The sequence below is a fragment of the Battus philenor genome, unplaced genomic scaffold (assembly GCF_028537555.1).
Source record: "Battus philenor isolate CCGP_79_NKW_IND1 unplaced genomic scaffold, ilBatPhil1.0.hap1 SCAF_17, whole genome shotgun sequence".
NCBI classification, from domain to species: domain Eukaryota; kingdom Metazoa; phylum Arthropoda; class Insecta; order Lepidoptera; family Papilionidae; genus Battus; species Battus philenor.
This window is the reverse complement of record NW_027181679.1, coordinates 7,716,158-7,733,821: the sequence shown is the minus strand read 5'-3', so window position 1 is coordinate 7,733,821 and position 17,664 is coordinate 7,716,158. Positions and strand designations below refer to the sequence as shown.

At 36.9% G+C, this 17,664-nt stretch overlaps 1 protein-coding gene across 3 annotated transcripts in view; it reads right to left on the bottom strand.

Moving 5' to 3' along the window:
• Window positions 1-13,839, bottom strand: part of LOC137919815 (kin of IRRE-like protein 2) — a 50,790-nt gene extending 36,951 nt beyond the window's left edge. For 2 of the 3 annotated variants that reach the window (XM_068763011.1, XM_068763012.1), the window contains exons 1-2: window positions 13,744-13,839; window positions 2,252-2,393 (exon numbers count right to left, since the gene is read on the bottom strand). In XM_068763011.1, coding sequence (XP_068619112.1) covers window positions 2,252-2,393; window positions 13,744-13,834 — 233 coding nt within the window. In that variant the 5' untranslated portion in view covers window positions 13,835-13,839. Of the gene's footprint in view, window positions 1-2,251; window positions 2,394-2,679; window positions 2,764-13,743 lie in introns of those variants that run through there. The other variant, XM_068763013.1, reaches the window with a different exon arrangement.
• Between the last annotated feature and the right edge of the window lie 3,825 nt (window positions 13,840-17,664).

Sequence of the window (17,664 nt, the reverse complement as noted above, 5' to 3'; positions counted from 1 at the left end):
CGTTAATTAACGTAACAGGCTAATTAATAATTAATTTAATATTGCTGTATAAGTGAAACGTAGTGTGGCTGGAAGGTTTAAAAATATTTGAAGAAAAATTTTCATGCTGATTACCCAAATTATATTTTTAAGAAGTATTTTATTAAAGAATTTTAAAATCGAAAAAGTCACCAGCTGTTTTGATGATGGTTATTTAACAATTTTACTATCCGGTACAAATATTACGGAACGATATACATTATAACACTTAGTACACTTTGCAAGGAGGAGTGCGGAAAATTTAGAGAAGCTAATAGTTGCTGCTAATATAAACTGCCAAAGGTGTAGTTAACTAAACGATGGACTGAAAAGCAAGCAACACCATCGTGCATGGATCCTTAAAACTTTACAAAATATAACACGGCTTTTCTAGAAAAATGGTAGCGAAGACCGACATGTGTGGCCACGACCTACAATGCAGAAGTGACTAACAAGCAGAAGACATTGTTTATTTACAATTTATGAATTTTGTTTATGAGTTAATTCAAGAAAATAATGAAATTTTATGACAAAAGCGATTTTATATAACGTCTGTAGTCCTCTTGCGGTTATACAATGTGAGGAAACTCACAAGACAACATAATAGCATTCCGTGTTTATTATGATGCCGTTTTTGTAATATTCCGAAACTAGATCGGAAGATTCATGGTAGTTTGTTTACGTGACTTACATGGTAGGCTGGACGAGTTGAGTGGCCCCAATGTGGCGAGGCTAATCCTATTCGAACGACCTTTAGAGAAACTGTTTTTGAAGTAGCTATTAACCTTACAATATAATTTGATGTACGGTTTTTTCTTTTAGAACGACCGTTAGATTGACGTCATGTACACATCTTGTATTTTTATAACAGCAACCTCTTCCTCGCTTTTTTGGACAAAACCATGCCTACACAAGTGGACAAAGTTTGAAGGCATGCCTCTGCGATGATATCGACGTCTTCAACAGGACAGTTTTGTCAACAGCAAGTTCACAATCTTGTCTGATCTTGTCTGATCTTGTCATTGGCTGACACTATGACATTCTCAACGGTTCCACTTTTAGGAATAAGACACAAAAAGTAGTACGTGTTACTAAAAATACCAAGTACACCAACAGTCTCTGAACACGTTACTTCGGCAGTAGATATTATCGCGTAATATTATTATGTCACTCGTGCCATATTGGAGCGCCATTTATACGTTATAGCACTAATAAAACTTCACAAGATGACAGTTTGCGGAATCCCATGTATATTTATCATGGTATAGTTTTTATAATACAATAGTCACAAACTAGATTTTGATGCGTGGCAGTTTGAATAGATGGCCTTAAAGATAGGCAGGTCGAGCTGGACTGATGATCGCCCGAATGCGGCAGAGTTTTATTACAATAACATCCTCCTGTAATTTTCAGCTATTAATAGAAAAAATAGCACAGTATAGCTAAGTGGAATTTTTCTGACATAATTTGACGTGGGTGACTTCATAGACGCTTCTGCTTTTTAACGTAAATCTTGACTAGATCGACTATATCACCGATGGTCAAGGAACGGCAGTCCATAATAATAATAAAAAAAACAAGAATAAGTTTTCTCATACATCGAAACAATAACCAAGATAAATGTGATATGGTGATAATCCGACACAAAGAATATAAAAGGCACATTTAGTCCAAGCGCAGGCGAGAAACCGCGCCTAATGCGTAAAATCTTATTGATTGTACGACATTAAGCGAGTTCTGCCGTTCACCATAGGCAGCCAAGAAATATGGGCATTAAGGAAAAGTATTCGTGAGAGGCCAAGTTCATACTTACTTGTTTATAATATATAACAAAGTTAAAATTGTTACAGAATTTTTCGTTAATACACTAACATTGAAATAAATGTAATAAAACGCATTACCTCCTTAATATTTTTTATGTTCAAGTAATGTAAATATTACCAAACATTGCACTGAAACGTGGTCTCTTGCTCCATAGTAGTCGCGTAGCCATGGGGGCTCGATATTTCTCTACAAGATCGAATTCATTAATATCAAATCCGTACATTACCTAGCACAGTGGATGAGTTGAAGTGGCTTCAAACCGGTCTTAATAGAAATTTAAAGAGGAGGCCCATGTCATGCAGTCGACAGTATGAATAACATAATAAAATTACATATGGCTAGTGATGAAAGAATTTGCTATTTCGATTTAGAACGGTTTAGTGGTTTAATGGAAATAAAATGTACATACCTGTATATTGGTTTACCGCCGGTTATTTTGCCAGCTCTAAACCAAAGTACCATGTACACGCGATCTTCGTTAGCGTCCGGTGTGAGGTCACAGGGCAACGACGCCGTGCGTCCTAGAACCGCATCCACGTCCACCGTCGATACTGGAAATTAGGAACTTTAGTTAACACCTTTAACAGCAATTTTACACATTTTTGACTGTTTTTAATGTTTATTTTTAACATAATCTTGATTATCTTTTTACCCGCAATACGACCAAAGCTATATAGGCTTTCTCCATAGATTTCTAAGAGTATCGGCTGATAATTACTAGATATTGTTGAAACTTATGTTAAAAATAAAAAATAAAAAAGGTTGTAATCGTCGGCTTAGCTTAAAAATAAAACAAAGCAGACATTATGAAAGCTTTCAACAATAATGTCTACGTACAGCTGTGCTGCAAACTTAACTTGAACCACAGAGCTGATTTTTAATATTTTGTATTTATACGGATGGCAGTTTCTGCTTTGACACCACAATAAAATGTAGGGTTTGAAGGTTATAAATATAAATTACAATTATTAATAAATAAATCAAAACATAGATACATGCATATCTTTTATGGCAACTGATTGAAGTTGAATGATTGGCAACATTGAACTAATGAATCGAAAACTTGATTTAATGTTAGAGTAGGGCCTGTAATACAATATAATAATTGTTATGCATATACGTTAAATCCTAAATTAATTCACTAATCTACAGGATGATTGTAAATAGGTGTAAAAGCTTGTTGGGTTGAGTTGTTGGGTTGATTGTGTAACACATTTATGTTTAAATGCATGGTACCATTTATCTGAAAGTCGATGGTTTAAAAAATAATTAATAATATAGTGATAATAAACTTAGAATAAGCATTTTCAAAATTGGATATACATACTAAACTATATTATTATCAATTGAAAAGAAATTATAAGCATGTGTGATTAATAATTGTAATATATTTCGTAGTGATCACTTTGTACAGAGTGATCGGAAATAGGTGTAACACCATTTCTTACTGACAACTTTGATAATCAGTCACCCATGTAAAGGTTTCACGATTGTATTCCTAATAACTTTGTTTAAAAATATTTAGAGTAGAGATGTTCATTGAAATTCTCTTTGAGAACATTAAAGGGTTTATTTTATTTCTATAGCGCTAAGATGCTTAGCTTTCTCCCCTTTCCACGGGGAATAAAAGAATATGAAAATAAATAGCTGTAATATTAAATGTACTGCAGCGCCACCGCATGAAATAATCTTCTTTTCTTTACGGCGTAACTGTCACCGTACTGAGGCAAGTAATATACACCATCACTCTTACTTAGTAGGAAAATTTCAATTTACTTGTGAATAGGGCTACCCAAATAGAGACGGATTACTTAGTCTGCTCGTTTTACGTGTTTAATTTAATTTTAATAGCAGTTTAAAGTTTGTTCTATATTTATAGGTAAAGGTAATTAATTTTTCATTAGGCTTTACTATGTTTGTTGTTTATATAATTTTAAATTAGATAGTATGAAGAGAGTGATTTTCATTAGCAAGGTCACTGTCGTTCAATGATTTAATCTAAAATCGAATAAGGAAAGAGGAGATCCGTGGACGAACGAAAGTGACCGCAATAGCCAAAGGGTTTGCAGAGTTGAAGAGGCTACATAACGCGCAAGAGCAAAGAACAGATGGGCGTTGGAGCCTTAAAAAGTATACTGAGAAAGGCGTTTTGATAAAGGTAAGTAAAACAATGGTAAAAAAAAGTACTTCCTTAGCCTCTAAAATAGGATGTTATGTAGCATCTCTTAATTATTCGCATTTATGTATTACCTTTCTCACGTAATTATATATATACACATAGCTAGTATGTAAAGAGTTATTTATTTGTATATATGTTTATATGTATATATATTTGTATCTGGTTGAGATTGCCTTAAGCGATAAGATCCCGCCTCTTGAACAATATGATTTTTTTTAACTTGTGTTTGTTGTCTATGGTGTACAAAAAAGTGTTAATAAATAAAAAAAGCAAGTGATGCGTAGCCCACAGTAATGTTACTATGTAGCTACCGCAACATTCAAATTTAAACACAAAAATACTTATATAAGTTTTGGCGCACTAATGGGCGGTATATTTTGAATTCTTTTTCAGTCCTACACGTTTTTTTTACTTTTAACAATTTGCGAAACACAAGCAGTTGCATTTTGTTTTTTACATTAACTTTTTACATTTCTTCGCTTCTTTTTTATGTGTGTACTTTTATTCATATACTCTCAACGAATTTCTCTTTCTTTAATTATATTTCAATATAAGAATTATATTAAGAATTTTTATTAAGAGAATATATTTTTAATATATAATGAAAACAGATGTTAATTTACAACTAGTTAAATGGCTTTTAATTTTCCCTTTCCTATTGTTGTTTTTATTTTTACTTTTTTCAGAATATTTACTACATATTTATCATAATTTAATATACACGAGAAAAATAAATTTTATGTAAAAATAAAAGTTAAAATATAAAGATAAAATTTTAAGATAAAAGAAAAACACGTTATTAATAATTTAAATTGTTAAAATTAATATTATATTTTAGACTATCTTATGTATTGATATTATCTGCCAACGGTGCATTCTAACTCTACCAGCAATCAATAGCAACTGAATTTGATCAAAAGCATTTTTTTAAAACAACTTTTTTAATACTTCAGCTTATACCTTGCCCCGTAAATTTAATTGCAGTAATCGACACGATAAACTCGTAATAAATAGAATTGTTTTTCTTTTTCTTCCTAGCGGCGGCCTTATGTATGAAAAGATGATAATATAGATACCATAACTCATCTTCGCGCGCTTTAAATGTTACTGTGCATCTATATATTATGTAGCAGTGACGGCAATCGACGTTCACATGTTCGCTTTGTTGTGCGAGTAAAATAATTACTTCCACTCCAGTTCTTTAAGAAAAAAACTTCTGAGTTTACTTTTAGCAAACATTAAGTTAAAATTATGATCTCCCCCATTTATAATATTTGTAACATTCATTCTGGTAGTGATACAGAATAATTTAACAAACTATTTATGCCTTTGCTTGACACGACACGGTATGTTACATTTTACTTGAAATAAGGTCATAAATAGAACAGGGGGAGTCGGTCGTGGATTTAACATGGGCGACTCCCGCTGCAATGCGTATGCTTTCGGGCTGGCGGGTTGCAGAAGAGGTGGTCACTCTTTCTGACCATCGCCACATCGTTTTCGATGTTGCGATCCGCAGGCCCGTCGCTGACTCTGGCGGCCGTGACGGCAGCACTACGCGACGCTGGTGTTTGAAGCGGCTAGACAAAGACCGGCTAGAGGCCGCCGCCTGCGTCGCCGATTGGCCGAACGCCGAAGAGGTTCTGTCCGAACCGGAGAGGGGAGCGAACTGGTTCCGGGAGATATTGACGCAAATTTGCGACGCGTCGATGCCCCGGGCCGGTCGTCCCAAGCGCAGGGGGGTGCACTGGTGGTCGGCGGAAATTGCGGAACTCCGCAAGGTCTTCTTGCTGAGCCGCCGCCGGTACACCCGAGCCCGAAGGAGGCGAAGGCGAGCTCCGGAGGAGGAGATGGCCAGACTGTACAGGGAGTACCGGGCGGCTACAAAGGCGATGCAGAAGGCGGTAGCTGGCGCCAAGGCTCGGTGTTGGGTCGAGCTCCTGCAGGGACTCGACAGGGATCCGTGGGGGCGTCCATACCGAATAGTGCTGGGAAAACTCCGGCCATGGATGCCCCCGACGACGGAGACCTTAGAACCGGTCTTTCTGAGGAGGGTAGTAAATACTCTTTTTCCGGAAGATCGGTCAAGTCCCTTCGCGCACCCCCCGGCACAGCCGTGGGAGTGGACGGATGAGACGAGGGTAACGGCGCAGGAGCTGGATCGAGCCGTGAGCCGTCTCAGAGCGCGAAACACCGCGCCGGTGCCCTACGGAATACCGGGTCGGGTCTGGGTACTTAGTCTGGCGTCTTTGGGGGGTAAGCTGGCGGAGCTTTTCACGAGCTGTCTCCGCCGAGCCACGTTCCCCACGCCTTGGAAGGAGGCACGATTGGTCCTCTTGAGGAAAGAAGGCAGGGCCGTAGAATCTCCCTCTGCGTACCGTCCCATATGCCTACTGGACGAGTGCGGCAAGCTGTTCGAAAGGATACTTGCCGCCCGTATCGGCGAGCATCTGTCTCGCGTCGGCCCCGATCTTGCCGATAGCCAGTTTGGCTTTCGTCGGGGGCGTTCGACCGTCGACGCGATCATGCGCGTTCGGTCCTTGTCGGAGCAGGCCGTGTCGCGGGGTGGTGTAGCGTTGGCGATAAGCCTCGACATCGTCAACGCTTTCAACTCACTGCCCTGGGATGCGATAAGGGAGGGACTGATCCAGCATGAGGTTCCTCCCTGTCTGCGAGGCGTCATCGGCGATTACTTGCGAGACAGGTACATCGTGTACGTGGACCAAAACGGAAGGAGTAACCGGAGGGAGATCAAGCGCGGGGTGCCGCAGGGGTCGGTCCTAGGACCACTCTTGTGGAACCTCGCGTACGATGCGGTTCTGCAAGTCAGTCTCCCCGCTGGCGTGAGCGTCGTTTGTTACGCCGACGACACGCTGGTAGTCGCCAGCGGAGACAACTTCGAGAGGACCAGGGAGCTCGCCGAGCTTGGGACGGAAGTCGTCGTCGCTAAAATACGCGGGCTGGGGTTGGAAATGGCGCCAAACAAGACCGAGGCGCTATGGTTCCACCGGTTGCCTCGAACGAGGGAACCTCCCGACTCGCGCGTTCGCGTCGGTGGGCACGATGTCACGGTGGGGCGGTACATGAAGTACCTCGGCCTCACTTTGGACAGTCGCTGGGGCTTCGAAGAGCACTTCGATCGCCTCGTCCCCCGGATTGAGAGGATAGCGGGTGCCATGCATAGACTGCTGCCTAATCTCGGGGGACCCACGGAGGAAGTCCGCCGCCTCTATGCAGGGGTCGTACGGTCCGTAGCCTTGTACGGGGCGCCCGTGTGGGCAAAAAGGCTGGCGATTCGACGCTGTAGAACTAAGATCTACAGCGTCCAGCGGAGGATGGCCATACGGATCGTACGCGGATATCGCACGATATCGTTCGAGGCGGCGACAGTTGTAGTTGTAGTTTCTAGCGGAGTCGGATGCGAGGGTTTACGACCAAGTCCGCACCCTCCGCCGAGACGGCGGTGGCGAGCCCAACCGTGTGCTCGAGGCGGTCAGACGGCAGGAACGGCGCAGGGCGCTTGCGACGTGGCGCGCTAAGCTCTCGGAAGAGCGCTATGCGCGCAGACGCGTCGTTGGAGCGATCCTGCCCGTCTTCGAGGCCTGGATGCAGCGACGAGACGGAAGGCTCACCTACAGGCTTACGCAGATGATCACCGGGCACGGTTGCTTTGGTGATTACCTGTGTAGGATTGGTCGCGAAGCGACGGCGAACTGCTTCCACTGCGGAGGAGCCGCCCAGGACTCCGCCTCGCACACGTTTGCGGTCTGCCCGGCGTGGCAGTCGGAGCGGCGGATTCTGGCGGACGAGATCGGACAGGACCTTTCCTTGCCAGCAATCGTGTCGGCGATGCTGAGTGGGTCATCGGCGTGGAGGGCCGTGGCCTCTTTTTGTGAGACCGTCATGGTCCAGAAGGAGGCAGCCGAACGGGATCGGCAGAGGACAGATCCCGCTCGGAGACGACGCCGTCAGCGCAGAAACGTGCCTCGCGACGGCCCTCCGAGGAATGGTGCTCCCCTACCATGAACGGGGCCTTCGGAGTCGCGGGAGTTTAGGGTGGGGGCCCTAAACTCCCATTAGCTTCGGCGACTCTGAGGCGGACGATGGTTCGACGTGGTCCTGAACCATCGTGATAGTACCACGAGGGTTTCGGGGGTAGCGTATCCACGCATACCCCGGGACGGGCTATCGAAAAATAGCAAGGCGCAAGGGAAGACCGCGTGGCGATCCCTGACCGGGAGATACCGCGGTCCCCCGTTTAGCGCAGAGGGCGACCACCGGGGGGGGTTTTAGTGGGTAGGAATCCCACATACCCCTGTCCTTCCCCCAGAGGCAGGGCTTCTTGAATACCGGAAGATTTCCCCCACCGAAACAAAAAAAAAAAAGGTCATAAATAGAAAGAAAATGCACACACACGTATACATTATTTATCGTTTTATTAAGCTACGTTACGATTTTTATTTTTCTCTAAAACTAAAACTGTGAAATGTAACCAGCAACTTAATGATTGCGTCTATTAAAAATCAATTTATAGGAGCATGTTTTGGCGATGTGCTTGTATGCTTAGCAAAATTGTACAGTTTCAAAAAGCTGTCTAGTTTTATACCAAGGTAGTTTGCTTGTGACGGTGAACAGAATTTTTGTATTTCGCTTTGAAAGGCTTCGAAACTAGTGCGATTACTGTGCTAATGAGACACGTATTTTATATTTCAAGTTTCTAAGCGCAACGCGGTGTTTTGCAGCGGTGTTGTTCGGGACCGCATCTTCCACTGTATTTTATGAGCATTTCGCTTGTAAAGTCAATAGAGAATTTGTTACGAATTTGCATAGCTCACTTTTGTATGGTAGAAATATTAAATACCAAAAGCAAAAGCATTTTTGTGTAACTAAGAATCGACTTGTATTGGCTCGAATTCATCGCGTTAGTAAACGTATCTATAAATAATTTATACGCTTCTACTAAAGGATCCCAAATAATGTTCTTAAAGTTCCAATATGCTAGATTAAAGAAAAGGTAAAAGAACGTTTGTTTGTTAAGGGCTACTACACTGTAAATGACTTCATATTAGAAGAAACCTTGAGACTAATAAGTTCACCTCAACACCATTTTAATATTGACCTTGCACGCTTCTTTTTTTAAAAAAATATTGTTTCGCCGAATTGAATTAGTATGTTATTCTCGAATCTGACGCATTTATCGTCATATATTGAATAAAGAAATAGTAATATTTCACGAAGGTCTTATGGAAATAATTGCCAGAAATAGTTTACCTTTTAAATCTGTGTTATGTAAACAAAAACTTAATTATGTGTTATTTATTAATGCCTTCCTAACTAAACCTTAAGTTGTTTTTCTTTATTTATGTTGCAAAATTATCATGCTAATTCTGAAAAGAGTTCAGCGTACAGTGTTAAAAGTCATGTGGCGTAAAGAATTCAAATTGTTTAAATATTGTTCTACTGTTTTAATAGTTAGTCAATGGTATGTTAACAAAACATGTATCTCAAGTCATAAAAATACTATAAACTCCACAGAATATAAGGCATTTATATCCAAAAGGGTTTTCATTACCTTCCGTGACATGAAAATTAGTGATAGTTTAGTTAAATTCTATTCAAATCGCGCTATTTAGAACAAATTTTTAAATTAACTATTATTAAAACTGCTCAATATATCCGTGCCGAAAGAAAATACTCTAATTCTACTGAGACCTAGGTTTTCACAATTTATGTAACTAAGATTACAATAGGTTGTAAAAGTTATTTCAACAATTTAGGTTGGTCAATATACACGCCTCGCCTATTTTAGAACCGCCTGGAAATTAACAAGTAATCATTTTATTAATTATTTTTGTACTTACCCGTATTAATTTATGTTGTATTTATAATATAACTTTTAAGTAATGAAGTCCCCCACTAGATGGAGCAACGACATAGTTAAGGTGGCGCTGGAAGCGGCAGATCGGTCATCGTGAAAAACTTTTGGGGAGCCTGTGCCTTGCAGTGGGCGTCTTTCGGCTGAAAAGAAGTAAAATGGTAGTTCGATATTTTGATACTTTTGTATTTTAAATATTTAATGGAATCAGGCGTTACCTCACTCTGTGTTTAGCACTAATCGGTGTAACATAACTCCTGAAGATGCCCCGTGGAGGGGTGAAACACGTGTTGAGTAATTTGGTGGTGGCGGTTGTGTGATTCGCATTGTTTGCCGCATGCGCATTTATCAGCGGGCTGGCGGGCGGTGCATTTCATTGCACGACTACCACTGCATGTGCGGAAGTGGCTAAATGTTGGTCCTTTTTTTGGTTTTTTATTTTAAGCTATAATTATTCAAATACTTAACTGGTTTAGAATTCTTTTACACTTATCGACACGAGAAAACTTATTGTTTTATTTCTTCCTAAATTTAAGTATTAATTAAAATATTGTCACATTTTTATGAGCTTGATTATTAATAAGTCTGTTGTTATAATTTTTCTGCATGAAGATATTATTATAATTTTTTTTTGTAAATGATTTTAAAACTATTGAATGTTTGAAACAAAAAAGGACAATAAAGTAGCTAATTTGCTCCCGAAGAAGTAAAAAGTTGCCTTTATATCTCTTGTTCTCTCAATATATCAAATTTTTTTCTCTCGCCTTGAAGAAATATGAGGGGTGGTTACGCGCGTGACAGGCTTCCGGGAGTAATATTAATAAAATTATTGTGGGGACACGTAGCAAGCGCCGAGCCTGACCTACTCATCACACATGCGCAGCTACTGAGTCGTCTAAACAGCCATGCATTACATTATTGTATCCTCGTACCCGAGTACGAATGATGCATACAAATATATTTCTTTTCAGATCGTATTTTCCGCCGGGACTACGTTTTTAACCGCTCATCACTAATCTAATTTTATAAAAAAGTTAACTGTTATTATAAATCTCTCTAGAAAATAACCTATTTCTCTGGGTATATTTTTTTCAAAATTAAATAACTAGTTATAAAAAAGTAACAATGGAACATATAATTATCCTTTTGAAAAGGTTTTGATTAAGCACTTTCAAAAAACATATTTTAAGTAACAGCATTATTGGCCCCATTTTTTATTTTTAAATCATATGCCTGATTCGAAATGACACTTGTCCTGAAAAGAGCCTGGCAAGATTTCTCTTTATATATAGGTCTTTACATTTTTTTGTAAGAAAATATTTAACTATTTCGTGAAAACTAGCGTGCTAGTATTTCCAGGCATATCTCTAATATTCTATATAATCATTAATACAGTAATGTACTGTACTAATCAATCTTTCCTTCTAATAAATCTATGAGTAAACTGTCTACAATAACAATGCCGTTTGTACCTTGGAGTACCACTGAATGCAATTAGAAACCGGTGGTCGCATACTTTTCACCGAGCCGATTTTTTTGATTAGATTCGATACCGAAAAAATCCATCCATCGCGCAACCACAAAAGATCGGTCTAACTTTGTCGAATGAGTCTCGTTTTCCATTTGTTTCGCTGTCCAGAAATTTTTGCAATAAAATTAATCGTTCAATAAAATTGGAGTCGAATAGACGCGCTCATGCATAAACACTTTTAATTGGAACTCACTTTGTTTTTTTTAAGTTATGAAAATATAATCATTGTATATTCTACCACTTTTAATGGCCTCATTTGTAATCTGATAAACATAATTCACACAATTCACATCCATAGTAATGAGAGAGGTTACGTTTGGTATTTTTATATAACATTTAATAAAAAATAAGCAGAATCATAGACGAACGGTAATAACTGGCATAGCCCAGCGGATTAGCAAGTTGATGGGCAGTTGAACATACCAGAGTAGATGGCCATAGGGGTCTTTTGGTTTGGAAGTGGAGACCACGTATCTGCAAGAGTAGCGAAAGACGTCCGTTTACAAGGTAGACACAGACGACCTTATTAAGTCGTTAGAAGACACTAGATGGAGGCCGCTTCCATGCAGTTTTATTAAAAATCTATGGCAGAAGAGAATAGATTTACTATGGCTAAAATATTCATGATGATGAAAACTGTCAAAGTAGTATAGACCACCATGTTAAAAAGATGCGTTTAATTGTTAAGAGAAAAGTTCGAAAGCGGACTCGACACGAGTTTAAACCTTTCACTCTAATATAAAAAAAACATATATAATTTACATAGAGGGGCGTAAGAATTTCAGAAATTATAAGGTATGGCATGGCACATAAAAGTTGGAAAAATATTGATTTAAAGTGCCTTTTCTGTAAGAGGAAAACTGTAATGTAGTAGTGTACTACGCGGGTACGTCATTCATAAGGCGCCAATATTTCCTAATAAAATTTTAAGCATAGGAAGGTTGTTGCTGTACATAAGATGGTACTATACTACTCCGTACCCCTTGGTCATACTTAATCTATTTAAAATTTAAAATTTTCCTGATATTTAATTGGTTTTGAGCTTTTATTATATTTAACAAAATCCTGACTTAATATTTTTATTTTTTTAACTAACCAGCCAATTTATTTTCGCAGCGAAGCCGTATAAAACGTTCCAATCAATCCGTGCAAATTACTGCAAACTAACGCAATTCTCAACAGATTACAAAATAAAAATGCAGTTGAAAACAAATGAAAAAATTAAGCGATAAAATCTCGGTAGCTTTTTCATTTTAAATGAACAGTATTAATAACCAGTATTATTGTTTTTGCATAATTTAAAAATTGCAGAGTTCGATTATTTAATTAAATTATGTTTCGTATTATAAGTTCAAAATTTGTTTTATCATCATCATCGTTATATCAGCCGATTGGCAACTGTAAGGTATGGGCCTGCCTTAAGGATTGCCATGATGACCAATCTTGAGCTGCCCGCATTCAGGGACTTCCTGTGATCTTAAATAAGTTGTCTCTTCACCTGATGGGAAACCTACTCACTAAGGCTATTTGTTTGCTTGAATTTATTTTCAAATTAGGCAACAATATAACTGAAGTCTAGTTTTAAACCTCCAATTTCACTAAATTACATTTGTAGATACTTTTAATCCCCCATTTTGAAATAGATTACAATTTTCTCTAGAAATGCAACAGGCCATAAACTTCTCGCAGTACAAAGTCAACAGGGATAGATGGTAAATAATAATTTATTTTAATACGTGGTGATCAATATTTTAAAAATGATTTTTTCTATTATCAATGGTGGCGACTCACTGGGTCATTTAAAGCCTCTTTACATTTTTAATTGATTTTCATCCTTTTTTATATTGTCGCTAGGCGTTTTGTCTTGTTCGTTTATTCTGTCGGTCTATTGTTACGTTTTATTATACAGTTATCCAGTTTTGAAAAATTATAAATAAATTACCACCATAATTTTCATATATTTCATTTAAACAGTCCACACGCACGTCAACATTTTTACCATTTATTTTACGTACTATATGCTAATTAACAGAATATGAGTTATACATTGACCCCTATATAGCTTTTACACCTATTAACTAATCAATCACATATATAATATTTATGTTTATTATACTTCTTTAATTGTTACGAAAACAGATATAAGAAGACACAAAGTTTAATTAATTACTTTTAATTATTGTTACTAGTTATATGGAATTCTCTAATACATTAGTAAGTCTACATTAGTTCTCTAGTACAATGTAAAAATGCAAACATTATGAATTTATCTATTGGCATTTATTTATTTGTATTGAAATATATATAATATCTTACCTAAGTCTTCTGCGTCTTCACTCCATTCCCCTTCTTCAGCACAGCAAGTTGCCAGAATGAATAGCAACTGAGCCCACTTTAATAAACTCATTTCTTATGTACACATTTACATGACACTGGATTATATTTAATTCACATTTTCATACAATTAATGTTTTTTTTTTTAATTTCATTAGAGTGTTTTTTAGTTTCTTTAGACACATTCATTTGCAAAGCACTATAAAATTTTAAAGCGGATTACATTTTAAATATTGTTACTGCCCACAATACGACGTGAAAAATAAGGAAAATACAACGTAATTTTCATATTGCTTTGGAATCAATGAATTTTTAATCACGCAGTTAGGTAATGTAAATATTATACTCCTTAATTTTAAACATTTATATTTTGTTATTAACACAATCATGAATAATTTTCGTTGTTATGTTATACAGCTTTTATTTTACCTTTACATATGTTACAATATACGAAAAAATAAACTAATGGTTTAAATACATATTCGATAAATTGTAGAAAGAGACATTTAATGTAATAACAAATAAATTATGTGACAAACATATAACACGATTTAGTTTATCTTATTTTTATTATTGAATATAAAATGGCTGAGTGTGTACCTTTCTCTTATCCGATCGGGTTATTTATTGCACAAGTTTGTTTTTGACCGCCTCACGTACTTTATTGGGCGAACCTTCCCTATCCCGAATTGCCAATTTCTATTTGATATATACTTTGTTCCGTTGCTTCTCTATGTTACATTTTTTTGGATTTGCTTTCTTTCGATCTTTACGTGAATATGTGACGCATTGCAAGTACGTGTATAAGATTTTTTTCTGTAATACATTCAAATGCTTAATAATAGTTCATAATCTCTCTATTGCTTGGAATATCTTAGAATTTATATATACATATATAAATATATTAGTAAGAAGGATACCTGAATATAACCGAAGGTAACCGACACAGCTCTGGGGATTGGCTTATTGAAGTGGCAAAGGATAGTCCACATAGATTCTGGACTGGAGACCACGGACCGGGTGTGCAGCGTTAGACTTCACAAGTGGAATGAGAGAACGAAATGGAAGGATGACCCATTTAAGAACAGTGGAAAACAAATAAAGTAAATTTTTGCGCAAAAACTTGTTTTATTTCAATCATACAAAATTTCGAGTGCCATTATATCCCATATACCGATGTTATATTTGATATAATTCTAACAAATTAACCTTAACAACATTAATTTAAATTTAAGAAAACGATGTAAAATTTTATGCTTAATTATGTGTCAGTAGTATATAATTTTACCAGAAGCTTTGGAATTCGATTGCGATGTGAAACAACGATATCAATTTTCTATTGCTCGAAGAGTTCTGCCTTCATGTGGTCCATGCATATATACTTTAGTTTGTATTGATTTTCGCAGTTATAAAATCACAGGATGAATATTAAAATTACGATTTTTCTCACATTAAATACAATATTTAAGATATTATGTAACGTATTGTTCAAAAATTTTCTGTAATGGATTATTGCATTCCAACGTGTTCCAACGTATTTGCCCTATTTGGAACGATTGAAACGGCGAAGGGTCCGGTATAACCTCAAACCTTAAGAGCACTATATGGGCCGAACGTCAGAGCTCTAGAAAGACCCTCTTTTTGGTAAACGACAATGCTGAATCTTTTATTAGTTTGGTGAATGGACGGTCAGTTGACATAACCGTCGTCGACATCTGTTGTGATATTGCGCCATCGTTTCCAGGGTATACTTACCTCGATCCTTGTGCATAGTCGAGCCCTATTATGTATATGGGAAAACCTAAGGGGTGAATTGAATTTTATGTAACACCCTTACATACATAAGGAAAGGGAGATGCTGAATCCGCAAATGTAGATTCGTCAAGCAAAAAGATCTTAGTAATAAAAATTCCCTGGAAACATTGCATCTTAATTTGCAATTAATTTCCAGGTGAAATAAATTATTTTATATTCTTAGTAAATTTGTAAATAATTTCTGTAATGAGCACAGAAATAATTTAAAATATTTACCTGTTTTGTAGATTATTTAAGAAATAGTACCGGTACTTCTACATCAAAAAGTGTACGCGGTACAATAAAAGGCGTAGTATATTTTACCACTCCATTATACTTATATGTATTAAGAAGAATAGACAGAAGAATAGAAACCGGAAGTTTTCTCCTGGGTATCAAGATCTATAACAACTATACGATACCATTATTTGAAAGTTTTTTGAAAGTAAAAAAATAGAAATGTGGTTTATTTTTCTGTGTAAACAATTGAATAATGGATTACTAAGAATGAGATTCGACAACGCTCTCTTTGTTGATCACCTAATTTAAATTCGACTAAATATTTTCACTTTTTGATTGACTGATGAACATATAATGTTAAAAAAGTGGTTCAACTTATTAAAAGCTTAAAACACATTAAATGAATAACTTTAGCAACATTAAACTCGAAAATAGCGTTCTAAGAAACGTTTTGCGAAAAGTTTATTGGATGACGCCTATCATTTAAGATTTTTTTTGTAACGCACATGTCGATAATTCTTAACAAAAAACGTAAATTACGCATATTTTTGTGTCCGTGTTAAAAACTATTCTAATTGTATAATTATAATCTATATAAAATTAAGTTTTCTCATGCAAACATAAAACAAGGAATGTTTGTATCAAATGTAGAAGCTATGAGAGTAATTTTAACAAAAGCGGATGTAGCAATTTACATAAGTTTAAGTTCAGCGATGTCACTTGAACGCTCAATTATATACTTTTAATTGAGCGTTCAAGAGGCTATTTTGATATTGGTAACCGCGGTCATTACTAATTTTAGTGCTGATTTATTATTGTGCAATCGAATTAAAATTCAAACACCTATTTGAATTCGGACACTGACAGAGGTAGTCGCTATCGCTATTGCAGTTAGGTCAATCATCATTGGAAATAGTCAATATATCATAGATTAGATGGCGGAGACATGAACTTGTTAGAGTGATCGAAAGACGGTAGATGCAGACCGCTTCCAACCGGTTCTATTGGAAATCTATGAGGAAGAAATAGAAGTGAATAACTAACAGCTAAAATGATAATGATGAATGTACACCAGATAGATCACGGCTGGTTTATATTTAGGTTGCTAAGGAAGAAAAGATAAATACGGGTACGGGTGGTATCCCACTGTCAAACGCGCATTACGTTTTACATTGCAAAAAGTCGCATTTAGCAAAAAAAAAGACGGTCACGATGTCATTGAATGGCAAGCCACTTGGATTATTTTTATATCCGACCAAGATTTATTTTCGTCAGATTAGCATTCCTCTTATTTATGCTAATGTAATTTTAATGGCGCTGCCTTTTTCGGCTAATTTTATTTCACCAAAAAACTCCGGGGATTTGTTTAAATCTCGGCTTATTAAGATAACTCTGGTGATGATTTCGCTTCAATAAGTTTTGAAATATCGGTTATGTTAGGAATTAATTACTTCCTTTGATGTTTGTTTTTAATTAACCGTTTATATCAGCTCTAACACAAACAATAACTTGAAATATGAATAAAGTTTGTTGCTGAAAATCGTACGTGTTAGCTTTTGAGTTTTTATGTATATAAACTTTGATGAGTTCATTACACGGTATCGAAAATTAACCTTTTTTAACTTTTAATTATACGTATGACATCCATTAGAATAAGTGGCGTAGGGATAAAGTTTTTTATTTCATATTTAATTAACGTTTATTTTTTTGCAAAGCAACAATTAACTAAACACAGTTAAATTGAAAATATCTCTTTAAAAATCGAAATTAAAATGTTAATCAACCGTAAATATACGTATCCAAAAGATATAAGTAAGTAACAATTAATTTAATATTACAAAATTCATTGAAAGTAAAGTTTGATTTAAT